This window comes from Camponotus vicinus, unplaced genomic scaffold (assembly GCF_025532165.1).
Source record: "Camponotus vicinus isolate PSW18456_S1 unplaced genomic scaffold, iyCamVici1.0 SCAF_13, whole genome shotgun sequence".
In the NCBI taxonomy this organism is placed as follows: Eukaryota; Metazoa; Arthropoda; class Insecta; order Hymenoptera; family Formicidae; genus Camponotus; species Camponotus vicinus.
Genome location: NW_028141949.1, coordinates 5522668 through 5546747, shown reverse-complemented (window position 1 = coordinate 5546747; position 24080 = coordinate 5522668). Strand labels below are relative to the sequence as shown.

Sequence of the window (24080 nt, the reverse complement as noted above, 5' to 3'; positions counted from 1 at the left end):
AAAGACTTCGGAACTCTTTGATGATAGGTCAACTCGCTCGCACTCTATTCGTGGTCTCGCTTTCTCTGTCAGACTTCACAATCGTACTAGACAGCTCGGAAAGATAAGCGGAACCGAGGATCGAGAGTGAGATCGCGAGTAGAGAGTGAGCGAGATGACCTATCATCAAAGAGTTCCGAAGTCTTTAGTAATCGGTTTTCTCGCTTTCTCTATCCATTCGCAACTCACGAGAATGCAAACATCTTATAAATTAAAAACTAAAACTTTTATTTTGTATTTTATCGATTTGAAAATAATTTTAATGAATTAATGAGATTTTTACGATTAAAATGACACCAAACACGATATAAATCGGACAATTTTTAATTAGTCTGATAATAAAAATTTGGATTATATATTTAACTACATTTATCCGACTTATGTCGTGTTTGATGTCATTTTAATTGCAAAATGCTCATTATTCCATTAAAATTACTTTAAAACGAATAAAATGCATTTTATTTTCTATTCTGATAAGATGACATACTCGTGACATACTATAGAGAAAGGGTGTGTCGCGTAAGAGACTTCGGAACTCTTTTGACGATACGTCATCTCCCTTGCTCTTATTCGTTCTCGCTCTCGCTTTCAATGGTATCGAAAACTTTTTTTTCGTTATGTATAATAATTTATAACTTTAAATATCCATAAAATAAAAACTTTTATATTTTATTTCATCTTTTTGAAAGTAATTAAAATAAATTAATGAAATTTTTGCGTTTAAAATGACATCAAACATGATATAATTCGGATAATTGTTCCTTATTGTTAGATAAGTAAAAAATTGTATCTGATAGAAAATTATTCGAATGAGAAATGTTGGGTTTATGTGATTAATTTTTAGTTTTTTTAGTTTTTAGCAAGAATCTCGTTAACTCTAAAATTATGTTCAATAACATAAACTAGTAGAAATATAAAGAAATTTAGTTTCAATATATTTAATGTTATATTTATTTTTAAAAGAGTTATAGATGTTGCGTATCAAATATGTAGTGTTCACGTGACATCTCCTGGAAATGGTCTATAATATATAACTTTCTTCTAAGATCGTTTAGTAAATAAAATTCAATTTATTGAATTTTATATAATTTATTTTTTCTGTTTTCTATCGAGAATAATATTCACGAGAATAATATTCACGAGAAAATATCCTACACACGTATATTACACAAACTTATTTCATTAATAGCTCTCATTAATAGCATCTCATTAATATTGATATTTATAATATATACTTGAATGTGAAAAAGAAATCGCGCAGCTAACAAAGTATATTTTAATTACGTCTATATGCGGGATGTTATTTCTGAGCTATAAATTGTGGATGTAGCACGGACATGAACCAAAACCGACTGTTTTATCGGCACCTAAAAGTGGATGTGGCCATGTAGTTCCAGGCGGCGTAAAATGGATGCACGCGCCGCTAGTGTACGACGTAGAAAAAGCGTCCCATGAAAAATGGCAGCGTGGCCCCTCTCAGGCTTCTCTCTGGTTCATATCTAGTAACAGAGAGAAGACTGAGAGATGTCATGGCCCGCTTTTAGGTAATCCCTGGAAGCGATACTCCCTCTGTGGACATTAAAAACGTGGACATGAACTGCAAAGCCAATGTCCACGAATGTTTTCAGAGGGTAACATATATGTCTCTCTGATAATATAAATAATATAAATAAAAATATAAATAATTTAATTAATAATAATTTATTATATAAAAATATTAGTATGTTTTCTCTTTTCACGCTATTATTTATTTATTTATTTATTTATGTGTCTTCTTTTTCTTCTCTCAACATTTATTTATTTATTTATTTATTTATTTAGCTCGCTCTAAGTCAGTCTTTTAAAATGCAAAACTAAATATTATAAAATTTGACTTCGAAAAAGCGCGGTAAAACAATCGAATAAATTCAAATCATTAGCATAACATAAGGTTCCGTGATACATCAATCGTTTAATAATTAATTTAAAATAAAATATACCTCTATAATTTAAAATTCCGCGTGTATATGTAGTACGTAAAATATTTCGGCAGAGAATTATCAATAATATCATGTTTGGCCTTGGCGACGTATAGCAAGCACGCTATACATGTCACAGCTTTGTCATCATTCGCACGGTGACACTCGAATAATAAAGTAGTAGTTTGCGAAACGCTTCGTATATTATTAAATTCTTTTTTCAACCCGATCGTGACTAATATTGCAACATAATTCGTTATAATTATTATAATTAACAAGTATCTTTTGATTAAATTTGTCTAAAAAGCAAGTATAAATTAATTATTAATTAAACAATAGTTATATCACGATTTTTCATTACTTTAATTTTTGATCTTACGAGATTTGTATTTTATGCATATACACTATATATACATACATCAACAGTACTAGTGCTATTCGCTCTGCTTGTTTACTGCTATATTATTAATTTTAATCTCGTATAAATGTTGCTCTTATGATATAACAAAGTGCGAATTTCATATGATTATTCCGCGATCAAGAATGCAAAATGTCCCACGTATTAGACTATGGTAACTAATCGTATTCTACTAATTGTAATTAATCGTATTTACGCGAATGAGTGTCACCAGAAAACAGTGAAGAATATATACAAGGGAGAAAAAAAAATATAATTAGCATACGATAGGATACGATACGATACGATAGGATTAAGATTATACTAATATAATTTAAAAATTTAAATAATTTAGATAATTTCGAATGAGAGAGAGAGAGAGAGAGAGAGAGAGAGAGAGAGAGAGAGAGAGAGAGAGAATCGTTATCGAGTAAATGAAAAAAGGACAAGCAATATATAAAATGATCTGAACAAATGATATACAAATCTAATATATAAATGATATATATAATACAGTCTGAATATAAATGATAAATAATTTATAAATTACTTACCGCATATTGTTGCTCCGTACGTTGTCCAGTGCTTTTTCAGACTTGCTTTTTCTCTCCTTTGCTATTTTTTTGTTGCACTCACATTCACTCCCGAAAATAAAATTAAGATTAGTTAATTAAGATTAGTATACGCAACGATCGTGATACACTTCGCACGGCACTCCCGATCGCGTAATAATTACAATTAAAAATTTAGCAAGTATTAATAATAATTATTATAGCAAATTATGTTTCAATATTAGTCGCGATTTCGTTTTATTGTTAGAGAGAAAATTTGATAATATACGAAGTATTTCGCACCTTACTCCTCGAATGTTACCATACGAATGATATCAAGACCGTGACATGTAAACACGCCGCCAAGGCCGAACGTGTTATTGTCCATTCATTGCCGAAATATTTTACGTACTTTAACATATACGGAATATTAAAGTGTATAGGAGTGTTTTAGATTATATAGATTAATTAAATAATATTTGTTAAAGGATTGACGTATCACGAAGCTTTTCATTATGTTAATTACTTCGATTTATGATTCGATTGTTTTGTGTGTGTGTGCTGTGCGTTTTGAATCTAAATTACATTTAAATAATAGAACGTCGCGGTCGAATTATATTTGATTCTATAAATATCATTAAAATAATCATTTCTGCTTGTAAAAATCAATTTCACATCGAAAATATAATTTGCTGTAAATATTAATAAAAATTAATGAACGACATGAAACTGTATCGCAACGATAAATCTTTATCGAATCGCAATCATTCATTATCAATATATAAAACATTTCGGCAATTATCGATAACACGGTGTTCGACTTTGGCAATATAAAATGTAAACAGTAGCGCGCTATGTTAAGGCTTTGTCATCATTCGCACGGTGGCTCTCGAGTAATAAAGTAGTGGTGAGAAACGCTTCATATATTGTAATTTTTTTTACTAAACACGATTACGATTAGTATCGAAACATAATTTGCTATAAATATTAATAAAAATTAATTAATTGAACGACATGAAATGACTGTATCGCAATAATAAATCTTTATCGAATCGCAATCATTTATTACTGCGAATAAAAATTGAAACGGGATACGTAAAAAGGGATAAAAGAATTAATTACGTTATGATATTTCGATTATTAATGCTTATTATAATATTTCTTTAACAATATTAGAATTAAATATATTTCGATCAAGGCTTTAAATTTTTTCAATTAATTTTGTTAATTAAACAATATACAATTTAGTCGAGAATCGATTAAGTGATAAAATCCAAAATATTAAATAATTACTTTGATCGTTGCGATCTTTACGAACAATAATTATTATTTTAATATTTAGAGTAAAATATATTTCATCCATGTTACTTCATCGTTCTACTTGACAATCTAAATATAATTTGGATTATGAGAGAACACGAAGTAAGACAACCGAATTATAGATGCAAATAATTAATATGACGAAAGGCTCCGTGACTAATTGTTTAATAAATGATTAATTTTAATGAATAAGTTAAAATACTTTTATAATTTAATATTCCGCGTTAGTGTATATTTTATAATATATAAAATATTTCAGAATTATCGATAACACGGTGTTCGACTTTGATGATATAAAATGTAAACAGTAGCACGCTATGTTACAGCTTTGTCGTTATTCGCACGGTGACTCTCGAGTAATAAAGTAACGGTGAGAAACGCTTCGTATATTGTAATTTTTTTACTAAACACGATTACGATTAGTACCGAAACATAATTTGCTATAAATATTAATAAGTCCTTGTTAATTGAACAATATGCAATTTCATCGAGAATCGATTAAGTGATAGGATCCAAAATATTAAATAATCACTTTGATCATTGCGATCTTTACGAACAATAATTATTATTTTAATATTTAGAATAAAATATATTTCACCCATGTTACTTCATCGTTCTACTTGACAATCTAAATATAATTTAGATTATGAGAGAACACGAAGTAAGACAATCGAATTATAGATGCAAATAATTAAGATGATGAAAGGTTCTGTGACTAATTGTTTAATAAATAATCAATTTTAATGAATAAGTTAAAATACTTTTATAATTTAATATTCCGCGTTAGTGTATATTTTATAATATATAAAATATTTCAGAATTATCGATAACACGGTGTTCGACTTTGATAATATAAAATGTAAACAGTAGCACGCTATGTTACGGCTTTGTCGTTATTCGCACGGTGACTCCCGAGTAATAAAGTAACGGTGAGAAACGCTTCGTATATTGTAATTTTTTTACTAAACACGATTACGATTAGTACCGAAACATAATTTGCTATAAATATTAATAAATCCTTGTTAATTGAACAATATACAATTTCATCGAGAATCGATTAAGTGATAGAATCCAAAATATTAAATAATCACTTTGATCGTTGCGATCTTTACGAACAATAATTATTATTTTAATATTTAGAGTAAAATATATTTCATCCATGTTACTTCATCGTTCTACTTGACAATCTAAATATAATTTAGAAAAGTAAGACAATCGAATTATAAATGCAAATAATTAGCATAACGAAAGACTTCATGGTGAATAGTTTAATAAATAATCAATTCATCTTAATCAATAAATTAAAATATTTCTATAATTTAATATTCCTCGCGCAAATATTTTATATTACAGAAAATATTTCGGCAATGAGAATTATAACACCGTGTTCGACCTTGATAAACAGTATCGCGCTATTGTTAATATGTTATATGGCTTTATTATCATTCGCAATGACTTTGAGTAGTGACGCGAGAGACGTTCCATATATTATCAAATTCTTTCTCTGAACACAATTGCAAGTGCAACGAGGAACTTTTCGTGAATGAGTGTAAGTGCAACGAGGAATTCAAATGAGTGCAAAGAGGATTGAAGTGCCACGAGGAAAAAGCGAAGAAAGCAAAAGAAAGAAGGAGGTTTTGGAAATGGATGGACCAATAAGAGATATGATGTAAGTCATTAATATAAATTATTTATCACATTTATTATTTATTATATTGTTGTGTCTCCGCGTCCCGTTCCGCTGAATGTATTCGTCACCCGTTGAATTCTTTCGAAGAAGATCGTTTCCGCGCGCGTTGTCAAGATGTTGTTATAAACAACGACTGTCAGAGAGTCTGAGCCTAGCTGTCAAACTGTGCGGACGCACGTCTATTTGTGATCCGTTTTACGATTATTCTGAATTCTTATATGTTACTCGCGGTTTATTAAAATTCTTGTGCACCTTAAATCGCGTTATTAGTTACGAGTGCACGAGCGTCAGCGTATGCCGATTGTGTTGTGCGTGTTCGATATATATCGTTCCGCGGACGCAACAATATATAAATTATTTATCATTAGTATATATTCAAAATATACATATTTCACGTTTCGTTTTATTTCTTTAGTGATAGTGATTTAATGATGATTTTAAATTGTAACATATATAATATATATACTTATAAAAAATATTCCATTTTATTTTAAAATGATTAAAACATTTATAAAATTTTTTATTAATATTTTCAGATACTTCTTATGTTTTATAAAATATTTCATATTAATATATTTATTTAAATATTTTACATATAAAAAAATAGAAATTTTTTATTTATCGTATTACTAAAAGTTTATATCTAAGAAATATAAATTATTTTGTAATTACTCAATTTATAATATTAAAATATATCTATTTAAAAGTAAAAATGTAAAAATTAATTGCACGCAATAATTAGTTTTAAAATCAATTATTTTGAACATTGCTTTATGTAATATATTTTCTCCTATCCTTTATATTTTTATTTATCGTTTATATTTGCGAATTTAAATTTATATAGTATATTACAAAATAAATTCCACAAAATATATTATATATAAAATTATATATAATATAACCCTCCCATTGGGTACACCTTGTCGGGGTGGGAGGGCTTAGTACTTGGATGGTGCCTTGAGATTTATCTTAAATTTTTCTATTTAGGATAAATCTTAAGGAGCCTGAAGGGGAAGCTAAGTACCCTTTCGCGTCGTCGGTGCCATCAACGTGTCGCGGACGGCGGCGTTTCGTTACCGCGTTTTCGCTTTGTAGTATTCTCGCGTCGTCGCGTTTTCGCGCTTCCGCGTTGGACTTTTCGTATAAAAATCCCAATTTCATTATTGTCACGAGTCTCTACTTCCGATGCCAACTAACTAGGATTTCGAGTTTGCACACGTTGCTATGCAACGTACACTCGTGCTTCGTGCTTCGTCAAGTGATTCGGCCCGAATTAGTTAGAACTCGATCGACTGCTCGGAATGGTCGTTAATGGATCCCTTTCTCTTTGCTCGTCTACAGCCACACGCACTGCGTGTGTTAACCCTGTCGAGGAGTCGAGTGGATTCCCCTAGGCACGATTTTCGCTCGGTAAAAGGGGTTGCCTCCCCATTTTCTAAATTGCTGAATGTTAGCATTTAAAAAATGTGGGTATCCTCTTCTTTTGCCGTCTACCAGCCTGGTGTAGCCATGTCCTGCAATTGCGGGAAACTTCGTGTTCCGGGCGAAGCACCTGAAATCGTGCTTAGCGGGTCCAGGTTCGATACGAGATAGGATAATTATGCGCGAAAAAGAGCTGGTGAACTTCATTTTCCTCTATTCCTCAATCGTTTCGTCTTCTTTCCGGTTCGGGCCTAATCTTTGCTCGTTGTATCGTTGCATTCCCGACCTGTTGGCTCGAAGTTGATTCTCATAAATGAAATGGGATTTTCGCTCGTACCGAAACCGGGAGTGTCGGTGAAAGTATATATATATTAAATATATACATCGCGCGACCAAATTTTAATCGTACCGAAATAGTGCGGGAGTGCCGTTCAGTATCGCGCGTAAAATAACGAAAATAGCGATATAAAACTATCGCTCGTGAGTGCGGGAGTGTCGTTAAAAGTATCGCGCGTCAACAACATGAGAGGAGGAGGAGGCCTGGGAGAGGCATCTTGCATCGGCGGAGCAACCTGATGGTGAGTATCTATTATTTGTATATCAATTGTTATAAATCGTTATAAATGAACAATAATTCGATCTTATTATTTAAATGAATTAAAAAGAAAATTAGAGAGAAAGATTTTTATAAAAATTATATAAAACTTTCTATTTAAAAAACAGTTTCAAAAATTTATAAAATTTTTGCACACGTGTTTATCTCTGCTTATTATTTTACACATCGGATATAAAATTCCGCACGATACAAATTTTTTGAAATATTGATTTTATTTTGAGCATTGTTGTAAATGAATTTTATATTTGTATATTACAGACAACGTAGCTTCGATAACTCCGCTGTTGCGCATCAGTGCCGGTGAGTGAGAAAAATTTTTATTTAACTTTAAGGTAACGAATTCATAGAGATTGTAGATGTAGATGTAGATTGTAGATTGTAGTAAATCCGTTGCCTTATAATGGATGAGCTAGGATAGATTAAATTAAATAACTTTTAATAAATTCTTTTGAAATGCTTTGCATCTATTGCGAAAATATATTGAAGTATTAATTTAAAAAAGAGAATCAAGAAAAGAAAATTTTTTTGTGAAGATTTTGTCTAATTTATTAAATAAAGAGCACGCATTAATAATTTTATCAATTTTATCAATTTTTAATGCTACTTTATTTTTATAACGCGCACTTATTTTATTCTAATTTCTTATAGCTCATCTATCGTAGAATTTGTTTGTAGATATTGTTTTTAAACTTTACTTTAACTTAATATAAAGCCAAATGATTAATTAATTAAATAATTTGTAATATGATAAAAGTTATACACACACATGAATTTTGTATTTTATTAGAAAATATAATATATAGAAATTTGTAGTAATTTGGCTTTATTTGAGTTAAAATAAAATTATATTCAAATATTTAACGAACGATCGTAAAATCGAGCGATCGTTACGATAAGCGTAAGATATTTACGCTTATGTATTTGCCAGTAATTAATCGGCAAAAGAAGGAGTGTTTGTCTCCTTTTTCGATCTCTGATTAGAGATCGAGCGAGAAAGTGGCCAGGATCAACGAAAAGTAAGTTCAACTGGCCTGAAGAAAAGCTTTACGTACAATAGTACGTAATGTCGGACATTTATTCACGCGGTTAGGGCATGCGGTTAGAGAATGTAATTAGGGTACGCAATTAAAATATACGTGATTAGAGATAGGCTTTCCTCGAATAATTTCACTTAATCGAGAAATAGGATTGTTAGGGCTATTAGGTGATCATTAAGATTTTTTAATTTTCCTTTCAAGAAGTAGAGGATTGTTAGGACTATTATGTGATTAATTTAGGTGATTAATATATTATGTATCTTTTAAAGAATCAGGAAATGTAGGTTTAAATAATATTAGGAAAAACAGATTAATAAATATTTCAATAATTATATTATTAATATTAAGAATTTTTAAGGGGTCAATTTTTTGAGTGTTTCTTTTATAGGTATTTTATTTATATAGGGATGAAAATTAAATTGTTAACACTCAATAATTTTTATAGTAATACGAATTTTTTTGCGAAATTTTATGTACTTATGTAATACGAAATTTTATGTATGTCAGAGCCCAACACTGCCACGACGGAACCTATTTAGCGGTCCCGCCGGAGTGCATAAGGAGCATTTTCACCAAAAAAAAAAAAAAAGAATTGTTAGGGCTATTCGGTGATCATTAAAATTTTTTTAATATTCCTTTAATGCTAAGGAAAATATATTAAAATTCCAATAATCTTAGGGATTAATCATCGCTAATCTTGTCTGGACTATGTAAAAATTTTTAGTAAATTTTATATTATAAAATACACATATATTTTGGACATTTTCGTGTAATAAATTACGCCATGTTATAAATTATTTTGTATTACATTTCAAATTATATTATATTTTACATTAACTTTTGTATTAAATTCTGTATTGAAAGAAAATAAAAAAATTTTCCTCCTCGAGGGTATCTCCACTTTAACGAAGGCATTGCCGGGTGAGGAGGTTTGAGTACTCTAATAAACCTGAGAGCTATGCCGGCGGTAACATACACCGATATTCATATAGACTTTTCTTATATTTAAGATAATTTTAAGTATGATCTTAAATATAAAAGTGAATTATGAATACCGACCGTAGTTACTGATAGGGTCACCCATGCCGGACAGGTCGAAGGGGAAGACTAAAAGAGATACCAAGATTATATAAATATTTGTTATATTAATTATATTAATATTTTTAAATAAAATGAAAGAAAAAAGGACAATAATCGAGAAAATAGAAAAAGGCAACTACAGTGATTTCAATTTCTATACCTGAGAACAAATATCCATAGAAAGTATTCCGATGGACTCCATAGGAAGGAATAAGCATGCCAAGTGGTGGTAATTTTTATGTTAACACAAAGAAATACAAAAAATCATAATAATCCAAGAACTCGAAGAAGAGAATATAGAATATAGAATATAGATTGGATAGAAATGCATAGTGATTGGAAACTAAAAGACAGTATGCATACAATTTATTTATTTATTAATAGTAATACTATTTTGTAATTATATTAAATTTTATAATTTAGTACATTGTATTATATAAAGTATTAAGCATAAAAGTATTATGCTGGTATGAGAATTATAATAAAAATATATAAATAATGTTAACTATATTAGAATGGAACATATGAATTCTTTATATTTTAAATAAAGGAAGAGACTTAAAATATTTTGCAACATCTATATTTTTCGAGTCTTAATTATAAAAACTTCAGAAAAATTAGTGATTAAATTGACAAATTCTATACATGTATTAATAATTAAATTTTTAAATAATTAAAAAAATGATTGATAAATATCAAAGATCAGTTTACTGCTAATTAAGAAGATTTAAAGAAATACGGTTAAAAATGTTTTTATCCCACGGCAGGCATTTTGTGTTTTGTAAATAAAAAGATATAAATATGACAATGAATATAGAAAAATATTTATTTCATCTTTGAATATTACAGTATCTTTCGCGATTGAATAATTTATTTACTATCAATTTACATACATAAGTATCTTGTTATACAGCATTGGTGCTAGCCGGCATTTCGTGCACATAGCATGGAACAAAACCAGAAATTGTGCACATTATATATTACCCTCTGAGAACATTCATGGATATTGACTTTGTAGTTCATGTCCATAGAGAGAGTATCGCTTTCAGGGATCACCTAAAAGCAGGCCATGACATCTCTCAGTCTTCTCTCTGCTAGTAATAACAAAAAATTGATTCCGAAGTCATAACATTCGTATTGATAATTATCTCTGCAAATAGGATGCGGTATTTATTTTTACAATATTTTTGCGATATTTTTATAAAATAAAATAGATTTAATTACGTTACATTTAATTTTTACAATGGCCGCATTCAGTGGACTCAACAGTTGGGCAACATTACTAGATTTTTCGATGAAATTCGACGCTGATTGGTCGGATCTGAAAGTAGAAACCAATCATGTTCGATTGCTTAATAATTGAGTCCGCTGAATGCAGCCAAAAAAGCTAAAAGAGAATCTGGACATTTTCAATCTTTTGCTGATTGGCCCATTTCGTATTCGACCAAATATGGCGAAATTAAAGTCCAGACTCTTTTACTTGATTTTGAATTAAATTATGCAATCACTTATTCTACCTCTATTATATATCAAGTTTATGTCGATATTGCGGGCACATTTAAGAAAATGTGCATCTTGCGTCGCGTATGAGACGCGATGGAGTGGCGTACCGTGGTGATAATAGTGTTGGTCGTGAGTCTGTGCTTTTTTATAATACCGATTAAAGTGAAGCCCGACAAAAATGTCGAGGACGCCAAACTGTTCGCGAATTACGTTGTCCAATATAATAAATTCTACAGGAATGATTCTACAGAATATAAAAAGCGATTCGAGTGCTTTCAGGTGATAACGATAAGTCGATTTGTCAAAATCGTAGTCGCAAAAACACAGACGCGACGCACAAGTTTCAAACAGTTGCGCATATATTTCCTACGAATTTAATCGTCGGATTTCATTGTTTATCCTATATATACATAATTTTCAATCCTTTAAACAATGCATATTTTAATTAAAAGCACGAATATATCATATAAATCATTTATTCGTCATGATATGACATACGTGCGATATGCTTTAATTAATTTTATCGAGATTAACATAACGGATCGAGAGATAAAAATGTTAATGTATCGTTTTTAGACACATGACTTTTCTCGATATTTACTTCGATTATATCATATTTTTTGCATGTTTTTATTTTGGAAATTCGATACAAATTAATTCGAAATGTATATTATAATTATTACATTAATATTATATAAAACATAATAAATATATATATATATATATATATATATGTATATATAGGAATTAAAGAAATATATATAGTAACATAAAATTCAAATTATATAGTAATGTAATTAAAAAAATTATTTTTTTTTGTATTTATATCAATGCTATATATAAATGCAGTTTTTCTTATTTTAGTAATATTAATTAGCAAATATAATTAATTGCAGAAATCATTGCGACACATTGAAAAGATGAATAGTTTTCAATCATCTCAAGAAAGCGCGTATTATGGATTGACGGAATTTTCTGATTTATCTGAAGATGAATTCTTACAACAAACTCTGCTTCCCGATTTATCTTTGCGAGGTAAACATATTTTTAAAAGCAATCACAATTCACTTTAAAAGGTAATCGCAAAAATAGAACAAAAGAGAAGATTAACATAATAATTTCAATAATCTTTTTAGAGAAATATTGAATTCCTCTAATAATTGTTTTATTTTATTAAACACGAAAATCTCAAGATTCAAATAAATCTTTAAAAGTTTTATAATTTAAAAAATTAAATATTAATTTAAATTTAAAATCTTTATTTAAAAAATCTTTCAAAGTTCAGTTATAATATTTAATAAAATAAATAAAAATGTGTCGAAAGAAAGCTCAGGACACGAGTTAGATATAAATACAATACACAATTTATTCGCTGATACGAATATGGCAATTTATCAATTAGGTCAAAAACATACGACGGCGTCGTATTATCATCAGCATTTTACGAACTCGATTAATCGCCGGAAAAGGGTAATAGCGAGTATACCCTCTAAATTTGACTGGCGGGATCGAGGGGTCGTAGGGCCAGTTCGATACCAAGAGAGTTGTGGTGCGTGCTGGGCATTCAGCACTATCGGGGTGGTCGAATCCATGTACGCCATCAAAAACGGAACTTTGTATCCCTTTAGCGTGCAAGAAGTAGGTCGTTATATTCCTAACACGCTTCTCTGTTTACAGTCGAGGGAACTGCTGGAAAGGGCACACGCGCGTAGCCTGTGCAAAATGCAAATTTGATGAAAGTACCTTTATGCGTGTATATTGTATACATATAAATAAATGTTATCATCCAATAAATTTATCATATATATATTGGTCGACTTTCAAAAGCCATTTAGATTTTTTTCTTTTTTATTCCAGCAGTCCCCTTAATATTTCAACTTACAATCTGCCACTTACACGTAAGGAACTAAAGAAAAGTTTTAAGATTTTAAAAAGATTTGCTATATATAACTTTCTCAATATGTTAAAAAAAAATCAATATAATAACAAAATTGGATATTTCCTGAAAATCTCAACTTTTTTAGGTCTCTATATATCCATTTATAGTTAAGTCAACTGATAGTTTATCTTTTATCTCATGATACAGATGATCGATTGTATGCCGGGCAGTTACGGATGCGAAGGCGGTGACATATGCGGTTTACTTTCGTGGTTGCTGGTATCAAAAACTAAAATCATTTCTGAGAATGTTTATCCTCTTACATGGCGAAACGATGCATGTAAATTATCTAAGTAAGTGCATGCAAGTGGCAAGAGTATTTGCTTAGCAATATAAAAATATGACTTAATCTATAATCTAAAGACTTATATATAATCGTATTAATAATACAATGGCTCTTAAAGCGATTCAATACTATTTCAGAACTTCCGCGAAGACGACGGGGGTTAAAATAACGGATTTCACATGCGATAGGTAGTTAATTTTTATATTTATAAATTATTATTTAGCCTCAATTATTCATTTTTTTATGCACACAGTGAATATAAATGTACACGTATTTCCTGTTATGTATAACCCCAATTGCATAATTACCGACTACATAAACATCAACAAAGATTGCGCGCACAAATTATTGCACTCTCTATGCGTCTAACATTGGTTTTCGAATACTAATTGAGCTTGTTCCAGTTTTGTAAACGCTGAAAGTGATCTTTTGACATTGCTCGTTACTCATGGACCAGTGGCGGCTGCAGTGAATGCCATGTCTTGGCAGAATTATTTAGGCGGTATAATACAGTATCACTGCGACGGTTCATTCAACAATTTGAATCATGCGGTACAGATTGTGGGATATGATATGGCAGCGAGAATACCGCATTATATCATTAAGAACTCGTGGGGCTCGACCTTTGGTAACAAAGGTTACATTTACATTGCGATTGGTAACAATTTATGCGGTAAGATTAATTACGAAACGGGTAGCACACATGCGACATTTGTGCTAATTAAATCTATCGACTATTTCAGCAGATAATAAATCCTGTGTTCGCAGGTATAGCTAATCAAGTCTCGGCGCTTGATCTCGATATTTTTTAATCGACTACAACATCCTAAATCGCAAATCTATTTAAGGAAACAGACTGATTGTGAGAAGCCAAGGATCAATTAAATATATATATATATAAATTATTTATAAATTAAATATATATATGTATATATATATGTATCCTTTTTTTACAGAACGTATATTATAGATAAAAATATCGATAAGACTATAATTTAATAAAATATTTTATACTAGATATATGGCAGTAATATTTCTCATGCCGATATATTAACTGAAATATAAATATAAATATGTGAAATATTAAATGTAGTTAAATTAAATATAGTCATTTACATAAAGACTGATCCAAAAAAAATTCAATTTTTCGAGAAGTGATAATGATACTTGTAATAATTCAAAATTATACATATAATATAATTATATAATTATATAATTATATGTGAGCATTTTTCTTAATAATATATTATAAAAAAAATTCTCGATATAATAAACTCTCAAAATATTGACTTTTTCTTTTACATATATAAGTTTAATCAATAATTTAGAAATAATTAGTAGAAATTTTCTTCTTTTCTTTTATATCGTAAATTAATTTTGAAAATTGCACAGTATATATTGAAAATCTTTCTAAAGATATAGTAGTAATTCTACTAACTTTTTACTATGTTGAAAAATTAAAATATTTTTCTTAAATTATCTTAATATCGCTAGTAGAATAATCAAAGGATCATTAAAAAATATATATAATCGACCAAAACTAGCCAAAATTCTTGTTTATTTATTAAAAATTACGACGTTTCGACCATATGGTTGTGGTCCTTTTCAAGTATACAGGTTCAGATAAAAGAGTATAACAATGTAAATCTTAATTTTGTAAACTCCACATATCACAGTTACAAGATCATTAACGTCTTGCTACATTTAAAAAAGAGAGATAAAACGTTGTGTCAGTGTGAGACTTCGTCAAAAACGTTTTTGACGAAGTCTCACACTGACACAACGTTTTATCTCTCTTTTTCAAATGTAGCAAGACGTTAATGATCTTGTAACTGTGATATGTGGAGTTTACAAAATTAAGATTTACATTGTTATACTCTTTTCGAAACGTCGTAATTTTTAATAAATAAACAAGAATTTTGGCTAGTTTTGGTCGATTATATATATTTTTTAATGATCCTTTGATTAAAATATTTATTTAATCTAATTGTTATATGCAGCATAAGTACACTCACATTGACCATATGATAAGAAAATAAAACTTATTTATAAGAGGTTTTATGAGGTCTACTGTGTCGTACGTACAGTAACTTAGGAGTTTCGTAAAGAGTCTCCTGATTTATTTTGGTAATCTTCCGAATTCCAATCGCTCCAGGCAATTGATAATTTTATCTTCATTTGTTTCGTCAATGGTGGAATCATATGACGAGGTATCAGGAATGTTGATAAGTTGAATAGATCGAGGAAAACTTTATATCTATCGCTGTTTAACACATGAAATAAGCAAAGAATTTGTTATTAAACTTATATACTTTCATTTGCAAATACGATTCGTAAACATAAAAAATCCGGCATACATATCTTTAGAAAATGACATATTATATAACTAATAGAAAACAGTTATCTATAACTTTTGTCAATGGAATTTCTATATTTAGCTTATTGATTTATGATGTAAAATTTGCACCGATAAGAGTTCGTAATAAATAAGAGATTATATTGTATAAGAGAATTGTATTGCATATTTGTGCATTAATATCTATAAGTTTTCTCGTTAAATAAATTATAATATATTGAATTAATTGAAGTAATTAAATACCTTAGCGTGGATTTCAGATATTGATAACCGGAGGAACCACCAGTGCCCAATTGTTGAGATCCGATCATTCTTTGTACCATGATAACGTGATTATCTAATAAAAGAGATTACTTTTTTCAATGCATATATAAACGGATAAGATTGTAATGGACGCTATAATGTTCGCATATTTATATACAACAATTTAAAGATTAACACGTAATACATAACGAGAAGTAGATATAATATAATATATTTTATAATATATTATTAATGTGCATTTTGCTTTATTTATTATTTCTTGCGTAATCATTATTTTTAAATTATAAGTAATAAGAAATTCAAAAGAAAAGAACATCAAATGTCAGTAATGTAAATATAGAAGAGATAACAAGATTTCAAAGAGAAAAAGAAAGAAAGAGAAGCTATAGCAAGAAGGAAAGCTATTTAATAAAACTTTTTTTTAAAAGAAGCATCTTGAGTAAATCGAAAAATTCAGAAATAAATGAGATGTATAGTTTCGAAGTTTTATAATACGAGATATTGATGAGCATTTTCTTACACCTCCATTTCGTGATTAGTGAATCGATATCCATTAATGCCATGAGGATTTGATGCGGTTGACTGAATCGCGGCTCGTCCCGATACAAAGTGATCATTATTGCTCCTTGAAGGGCATCGTATGAAAATTTACGTTCCCCGCGCGACACAAGAGCATTGTGGAGTGATTCGTTGAAGATAGTTTCGAAAATTGCTTGCCGCGAACGTAGATTAGCCAATAAATGCTCTTTGATTTGCTGCTTTGGTTGTTTCTGAAATTTGCTCAAATTTTAATATTCAAATAATCGTCCTGTAACTTGAAAGTAAAAAAAAAACGTTTACATATTAAAGTCTGTCTATTCTTCTTTATAATTCTCTTTTTTACAAACTTTAATATTAATTTTATTGTATAATCAAGTTTTAAGTCTTATTAAATCAATATTCACATCTAAAGTTAATTAAAAAGCAAAACTTTTCGTGAAACTTATTTTTTTGACTTATTTCCAGAGTTTTTCAATATTAAAATTATTTCATAATATTTCGCATTTTCTATCGACATTATTTCTAAAAAGAGCTCCAAAATTGTTAATAAGAGATCTTAGATAATTGAATAATATATATTATATAATTGAGATTATATATATAAACATGATTACGTGTGCGGCTTGTTCTTGCTCGGCCAGCATCTTCTCCACCGATCGCTTGTATTTTCCCCAAAAATCGAAATCATGAGTCTCAAGTCCTGGTGTCCTGGTTAACCATTTTTGAACCAGAATACTGAGACTATGCTCCTCTTCTGATCGCTTGATTGCCTCAATAGCCTTAGGATCTCTCCCAAAGATCCTCATATAACTCTGATTATATTTGACTCTATGCTCCCGTTTCACGCCCAATTTGTTCTCTAGTAAACGAAATTGTAGTGATTGGAAACCTGACGCTGGACACAAGTAGTCTCGAAATGCCATAAAATCCAATGGCGTCATCGTTTCCAAAATTGTTACTTGATCCACCAATAGCTACAAATTAAAATAAATTAAATAATATTCGTTTGTAAATCATTGTTATCGTTGTCACATAGTATACATTTTATGAAAATCAAATAAAATAACAGTGATGACAAGTTAAAATTATCTGATGAGAAATATGTTCATATAATTTTATATTGTGCAATTATTTTGACATTTGATCAGGATTCTATTGATTAACTGCGCGAGTTTAAGATTAGCAAATTTAATAAGAAAAAACAAATTTCTTGACTGTAATTATAAAAAATACATATTTAAAATGGTAAATTTTATAAGTACAAACAGATGTGCTTAAAACATCCTCATCGATTTGTCAACGCGACTGCATTCGCATTTCTATGGGTACCAGCGTAAATAAAGGGTGCATAACTACAATGCATTTTTAATGTGATGCATTATGTAAGATGCACTAGACAATGAACAAATATAGTTGTATTCTTTATGAAATGTGAAAAAATATGATTTTTCAAAAATTTGATTGGTTAATTGAGTACTTCTCATAATTTATAAATTTTGCTAATTAATATATTCATATTTTACATATGTATAATCATAGATAATTTATTATGTTTACACTCTGTGAACTTTATTGAAAATAAATTTGTGATATCTAGAATCGATCTGATTTCAATTGTAATTCTGTCTCAAGATATTTGATATTATGTTCTCATGCATATCGAGAATGTTCATGAAGAGCCGTTTTGTTGAACCTAAATAAGAAAACATTCGACCACACCTTCGTTTTGCGGTATTGAAATAGAGTAACGAGAGTTTATTACCTAACATAACATTTTTTTCTTTCTTTTCTTTATAATATAAACAGATAGACGGTATCGCATGTCATCTAAGAATATGATCTTACTCAGATATCTCTGTGTGGTTCCCATATTCTAACTTATAATACATAAAAAAGAGGACAATGTCCGTCATGTTTTAAATATCAATAATATCAGAAAATATTGCTTTAGTCGAGAAAATGTCAATCTCAACGAAATCTCTATCTATGAAGAATGAGATGACATCGTTAAAATTTTATTTTTCTTTGTATTTATCTATTTTATACTCTTGTAAATTATATTCATTTAAAATTTTAATTTACAAACACCATATATGTAGTTACAAAGTACTCTACATATGTTTTTAAAACATGTGAAAAAATATGTGACAGTAAACAGCTTTGTCTAGTGACATAGAAAAATTTGATTATGTCGAAGGGACGCGTAGACTGTTACGAGCTAATCGGCTTGTGATTAAGGGCCATTCAACCCTTCATTGCCATCACTGTTATTGTAAAATAAGCAGATTTATCTGTATACATTTAATTAGTGCCTCTCTCTAATTAGATTATTAGATATAAAAATACATCTTATTTTTTTTACAATGATTTCTTTCTGAAATAAATTGTTTGTAAAACGTACTTTTAGGATGAGTACAATGCGATTTAATCGCCTCAGAATCTCCAAGGTATTCGACTCTTTCAAAATGTAAGAAACTCCATTATCCTGTCTGGTAATCGAATGATTGCTGGAAAATTTATTGGATGCGTCGTAACTATTGAATTCCGAACTGAAGAGCGCCTTGACGGAATCGAGCTCAAAAATAATTTGTTTGAACCAAAGTTCATAGGCTACGACAATCAAAATGTATGCAATTAAACAATTAAAGTTATATGCACCGTATAATCAATATTTAAAATATGAGTTTAAATATTATATATGTGTGTGTCTGTGTGTCCGGCAAATAATTAAATAAACGTTTTTAAAGCAAAAATTTTTATTAAAAGAATTAAGAACAATTTTTATATATTATATTTCGTATATTTCATTCTTATAAAATTATTTTGCTATTTTTATCAAGATAACAGTTTTGATAAATTTGACAATATTCATTCTTTTTCCTCAAAATGTCAATTGATTCATTTTTCATTTTAATGAACAAATATTGAGCAAATAATTGAGAAAACATTCCTGAGAAAGTATCTAATACTATCAAAATAAAATGTTTATATTATCAAAATAAAATTCATATGAAATATAGTGAAGAAGTTAAATAATTAATTGCATAGTTTTTCGCGTTTTTAATATTTTTTTATCAACATAGAAGAAATAAGATATATCTACAAATTTAATTGTTAAACATCATTAAAAATTATTAATTAATACCTTGATGAGTAATAATAAAAAGGTGTTCATCATGAATTTCATTGTTATATTCGGCGCTAAGAAGTCTTTGTGCAGATAATATCTTGTCCAAACACAGATATTCGTTATACAACATTACTGGTCTTTGTTTTAATTTATCCTCATCCTGATCGTGATCTTCTCTTCGCAAGATATGTTCGTTGTTATCCCTTTTTGTTACAGAAGATTGCATTATAAATAAAAAAATAATATTCAGCGGAATCTAATGTTGATAACCTTAGAACTTAACGCAATAATAATTATATTGTGAAATACTTTTATCATTATTTTATCGTTTAAAAATATAGATATGAATGCACAAATAATGCGAAGTATCGGATAACTAAATGTAAGTAATGATAATAAATAAATGTATTCATAATTTCTCGTAATAATATTTAATGAAAAGTATATTTAATAATGCTGCAAGTTAATTTTTTTATCGTAGAATATTGAATACTGAAGTGGAAGAATTGAAATCACTTCGATTAACTTAACCAAATTAATTGTGATTAATTTATCAAATAATATCTGCATTTCATTAAAATATTATTTTAATGTGCACATAAAATTATCGTATATATATATATATATATATATATATATATATATATATATATATACATACATACATACATATATATATATATATATATATATATATATATATATGTATGTATGTATGTATATAAAACGTGTAAATAATATATTTATAATATATTATTTTTGTGTTCAAAAAAATAAGAAACGATGAATGATATTAATAACAAAAGTATTAGTTACGACATATAATACAAAGTTTTAGTATTTTATATAATAGCGCATTTCATATAATGATAGTTTGATGAAAGTACATGTCCAAAAGACATCTAAAAGAAGACTTAAAGACGTCTTAAAGTCCTTTAGACGTCTTTAAGACATCTTTTGGCCTTGATTGATAAATCTATCATTGTAATTTTCTAGCGATCTCTTTTTGTGATTCTTAAAAAGATAAAGAAATAGCAATAAATATTTAAATATTTAAATATTTATTGCTATTTCAAATTTAATTATTTCAGATTGAAAGAGTATTTTACTTACGAGATATCACCTGATATTGGACAAGCCATTTTTGAAATATATGTCCTCACTATGCTGTGAAAAACAGATGAGAAAACTTTGTAACAAGGTGTTTTTAATATTTTTCTCTTTAAAGTAAATATAATAATTACTCTATAGAATAATAAAAAATAAAAAGAATAAAAATAATAAATTAAAATTCTATCAGAAAATAAATGTCTATTGAGATTCTTTAAATATAACTTTTTGGGATATCACACGCAACACACGTTGTCGAAGAGATGGATGACGCACGACTAACGTTCGATTGGCTAAAGGTCGATCAGGAACTATCTTCTTTATATAACATAACAATATTGCAATTAAAAAGATGTTAATGTAATAATTTCACAATAACTATAATATTGTCATTATACATAATTGATTTATCATATTACAAAAATCTTAAAAAAAATAAACTTGGAATTAATTTTGATAATATACAAAAGTTAGTTTTGTTTTTATTTATCGTAAATAACAATAGTGATGTTCATCGTTCCACTTCAATACATAAGTATTATTTATTATTACGTAGAGAGTGATTAGAAATTTTTTGTAAAAGATTAAATAAAGTAAATACATTGTCCTATTTTTTTATCCCTAATTAGAGTTAAGTTTTGTCGATAAATTGTTATCCGTTGCAGAATTCTATAATGTCGGTCGCGAATTTCTTTCAATTCCTTCTATTTATTCCTTTCCACGACAGATATCGGGTCATGTATATTTTAATGACAATATTATTATATAATAATAACGAGAATGTTTCAAATGTCTCTCTCTCTCTTCCCCGTTCTCTCTTGTACGCGAGAATAAATATTTAATAACTATTAATAATAATTATAATAAACATGGCGATATTGGATAGCAATGAAATGTCTATCATGAACATTTAATCTTCCACCGGACATGCAATTTCCGGAAATTTTGATAATTCCACATCGCTGATTAATTTTATTCGCTTCTGTCAGAATGCTGCTCTTATTCAACCGCGTTTTCAGCCATTATATTCGTTAATTTCGGCTGCACATTATCGGACAATCTAATGCATATTTAAGATCAAACTAATTTCAAAACTCTATTTTTACAAAAAAAATTGATCATAAAAAATAAACAAGTTTCATTTGAAACATAAATGTTATATATTAACATATACTATATATATATAATATATATAGTAATAATATATATATAATATATATATATATAGTATATATAATATATATAGTAATAATATTCTCAATTAAAAGATTATTTTGTATTTTAAGATCTCTATGAGTCTATTCGTTTTAAATAAATATCAATATTATAATATAAACATATATAAATAAAAATATTCTGTATCCGAGAGATTCCAAGTAAAAAGAGACATTTAATTTTTTTCTAATCTTTAATATTTCTATTTTATGTTGTAATTAAGATAAACTAATTGATTTAATAAAGTGGAAGTTTTTGGAAATTTAACGTTTAACATTGCGCATGGATTTCTCTCAAAATTAAATTCAAATAATTTATTATCAAAAGCAATTTATTATCAAAGCAATTTATTATCAAAAAAGACTGAAATAATACGTATAAATTATAAATAAAAAGAAAACATCCTTCGTGATAAATAACATTTTCTGAGAAACATTTTACGAATAAATTCTTAAAAGTATTATCTTGAAGTGTTAACTTTGTAATTTTTATTTTATCTATTTCATATTTTCAATATTTCGATTATGATATGGATTACAATTCGATACTCTGAAATATTTTTTCAATCGTTTATTATGAATCGAGGCTAAAACCAAAAAAAAGTATGCGAGTACAATTATATTAATACAGGTAATCTTTTGTATTAAATTTAATGATTCATATATGGTATATTATTATCATCATCAATTAAGTAAAAAACTACGAAATGTGATAAAAAATATCAGTACTGCATTGAAACTAAAAAAAATGTAATTTTTATTAAATATTAAATGGTAAATGTTTTTTTCCGTTTGATTGAGTCAATTAGTCTATCTTGTTTGTAACATAAAGTTGGAATATTAAAAAGATTAAAACAAGATTAAATATATTTTTTCTTGTTATAATAAAATAAAACTATATATATTTTATTTTGCATATTGCAATCTTTTTAATTTATAAATTATTTTTAAACATATTTCGTATATATTTTATTCAAAATATACACTAGAACTGTCATTCAAAAATATCTTTGATTACATTACGACTCTTGTTTATATAATGGTGCTTATCTCATCAAGAAGTGTTTTATCATAATTACCGAGAATAGACATATTGAACATATTCACCGTTAATTTCTGATATTTCGTCTAACGATCGTGCGTCGTTAGATTACGTCCTCTAATATTCTGCACGGATGTGATCTTAAGATTGTAAGCAAGTCGACACGCCCGGAAGTTCGAATGGATATGTGAGGTTTAATTGCTGTAATACAATCAGCACTTATCATTAGAGAAACGCGAAATGATATTGAAATTGAAGATGTGATTTTTGCATAATCATTAGCATTGAGCTTGACGTCCTCTAAGTTTCATTACGTTTCTTTTTTTGCCATATGTTGTTGCGTTTACGATACACGAGTAGCGAGTAGCGAATAGTTTCTCGGCTGCAATTTGCATAAATTAATACCTCCTGCCATCCTCATTTTCCTGTTTAGCGTTCGTTATTACATTTTCTCTCAAGGCGCGCATAGAGGTCTGCCCGTTGTGTGCAACAATTTTGTAAGTATATATAGCACGGTTCCTATACAAAAAATCTTCTTATATATTATTATATTATCTTCTTATATAGGCTCTACTTTGAATAGCAC

General features: G+C 28.4%; 2 protein-coding genes across 11 annotated transcripts in view; one reads left to right on the top strand and one right to left on the bottom strand.

Moving 5' to 3' along the window:
• The first annotated feature begins 11659 nt into the window (after positions 1-11659).
• LOC145964378 (cathepsin O) lies at positions 11660-14856 on the top strand. 3 transcript variants are annotated; one of them, XM_083087053.1, is made up of 7 exons: positions 11666-11892; positions 12510-12648; positions 13016-13251; positions 13700-13845; positions 13976-14026; positions 14243-14511; positions 14607-14856. In XM_083087053.1, the coding sequence occupies exons 1-7, from the start codon at positions 11707-11709 to the stop codon at positions 14648-14650; spliced, it is 1071 nt and encodes a 356-aa protein (XP_082943179.1). In that variant the 5' UTR covers positions 11666-11706; the 3' UTR covers positions 14651-14856. The 3 variants fall into 3 exon arrangements, with proteins under 3 accessions (XP_082943180.1, XP_082943178.1, XP_082943179.1); XM_083087052.1 differs by having other exon boundaries at positions 11664-11892; positions 14243-14856; XM_083087054.1 differs by lacking the exon at positions 13976-14026 and having other exon boundaries at positions 11660-11892; positions 14243-14856.
• A 796-nt stretch (positions 14857-15652) lies between these two features.
• Vermilion (Tryptophan 2,3-dioxygenase vermilion) overlaps positions 15653-24080 on the bottom strand; it is a 225289-nt gene continuing 216861 nt past the window's right edge. For 3 of the 8 annotated variants that reach the window (XM_083087044.1, XM_083087045.1, XM_083087046.1), the window contains 7 exons: positions 21242-21295; positions 20144-20331; positions 19400-19608; positions 17613-17972; positions 16979-17228; positions 16438-16531; positions 15654-16101 (listed from right to left, as the gene is read on the bottom strand). In XM_083087044.1, the coding sequence (XP_082943170.1) occupies positions 15930-16101; positions 16438-16531; positions 16979-17228; positions 17613-17972; positions 19400-19608; positions 20144-20331; positions 21242-21295 (1327 nt within the window). In that variant the 3' untranslated portion in view covers positions 15654-15929. Of the gene's footprint in view, positions 16102-16437; positions 16532-16978; positions 17229-17612; positions 17973-19399; positions 19609-20143; positions 20332-21241; positions 21296-21372; positions 21520-24080 lie in introns of those variants that run through there. The other 5 variants (XM_083087047.1, XM_083087049.1, XM_083087048.1 and 2 more) reach the window with 5 other exon arrangements.

Bases quoted from the DNA above. Each gene is read 5' to 3' on its own strand.
- LOC145964378 (XM_083087052.1), top strand. From the start codon at position 11,707: ATGGAGTGGCGTACCGTGGTGATAATAGTGTTGGTCGTGAGTCTGTGC. The intron at 12,649-13,015 runs GTAAACATATTT...TTTATCAATTAG, and splicing joins TCCCGATTTATCTTTGCGAG to GTCAAAAACATACGACGGCG. The intron at 13,252-13,699 runs GTAGGTCGTTAT...CTCATGATACAG, and splicing joins ATCCCTTTAGCGTGCAAGAA to ATGATCGATTGTATGCCGGG.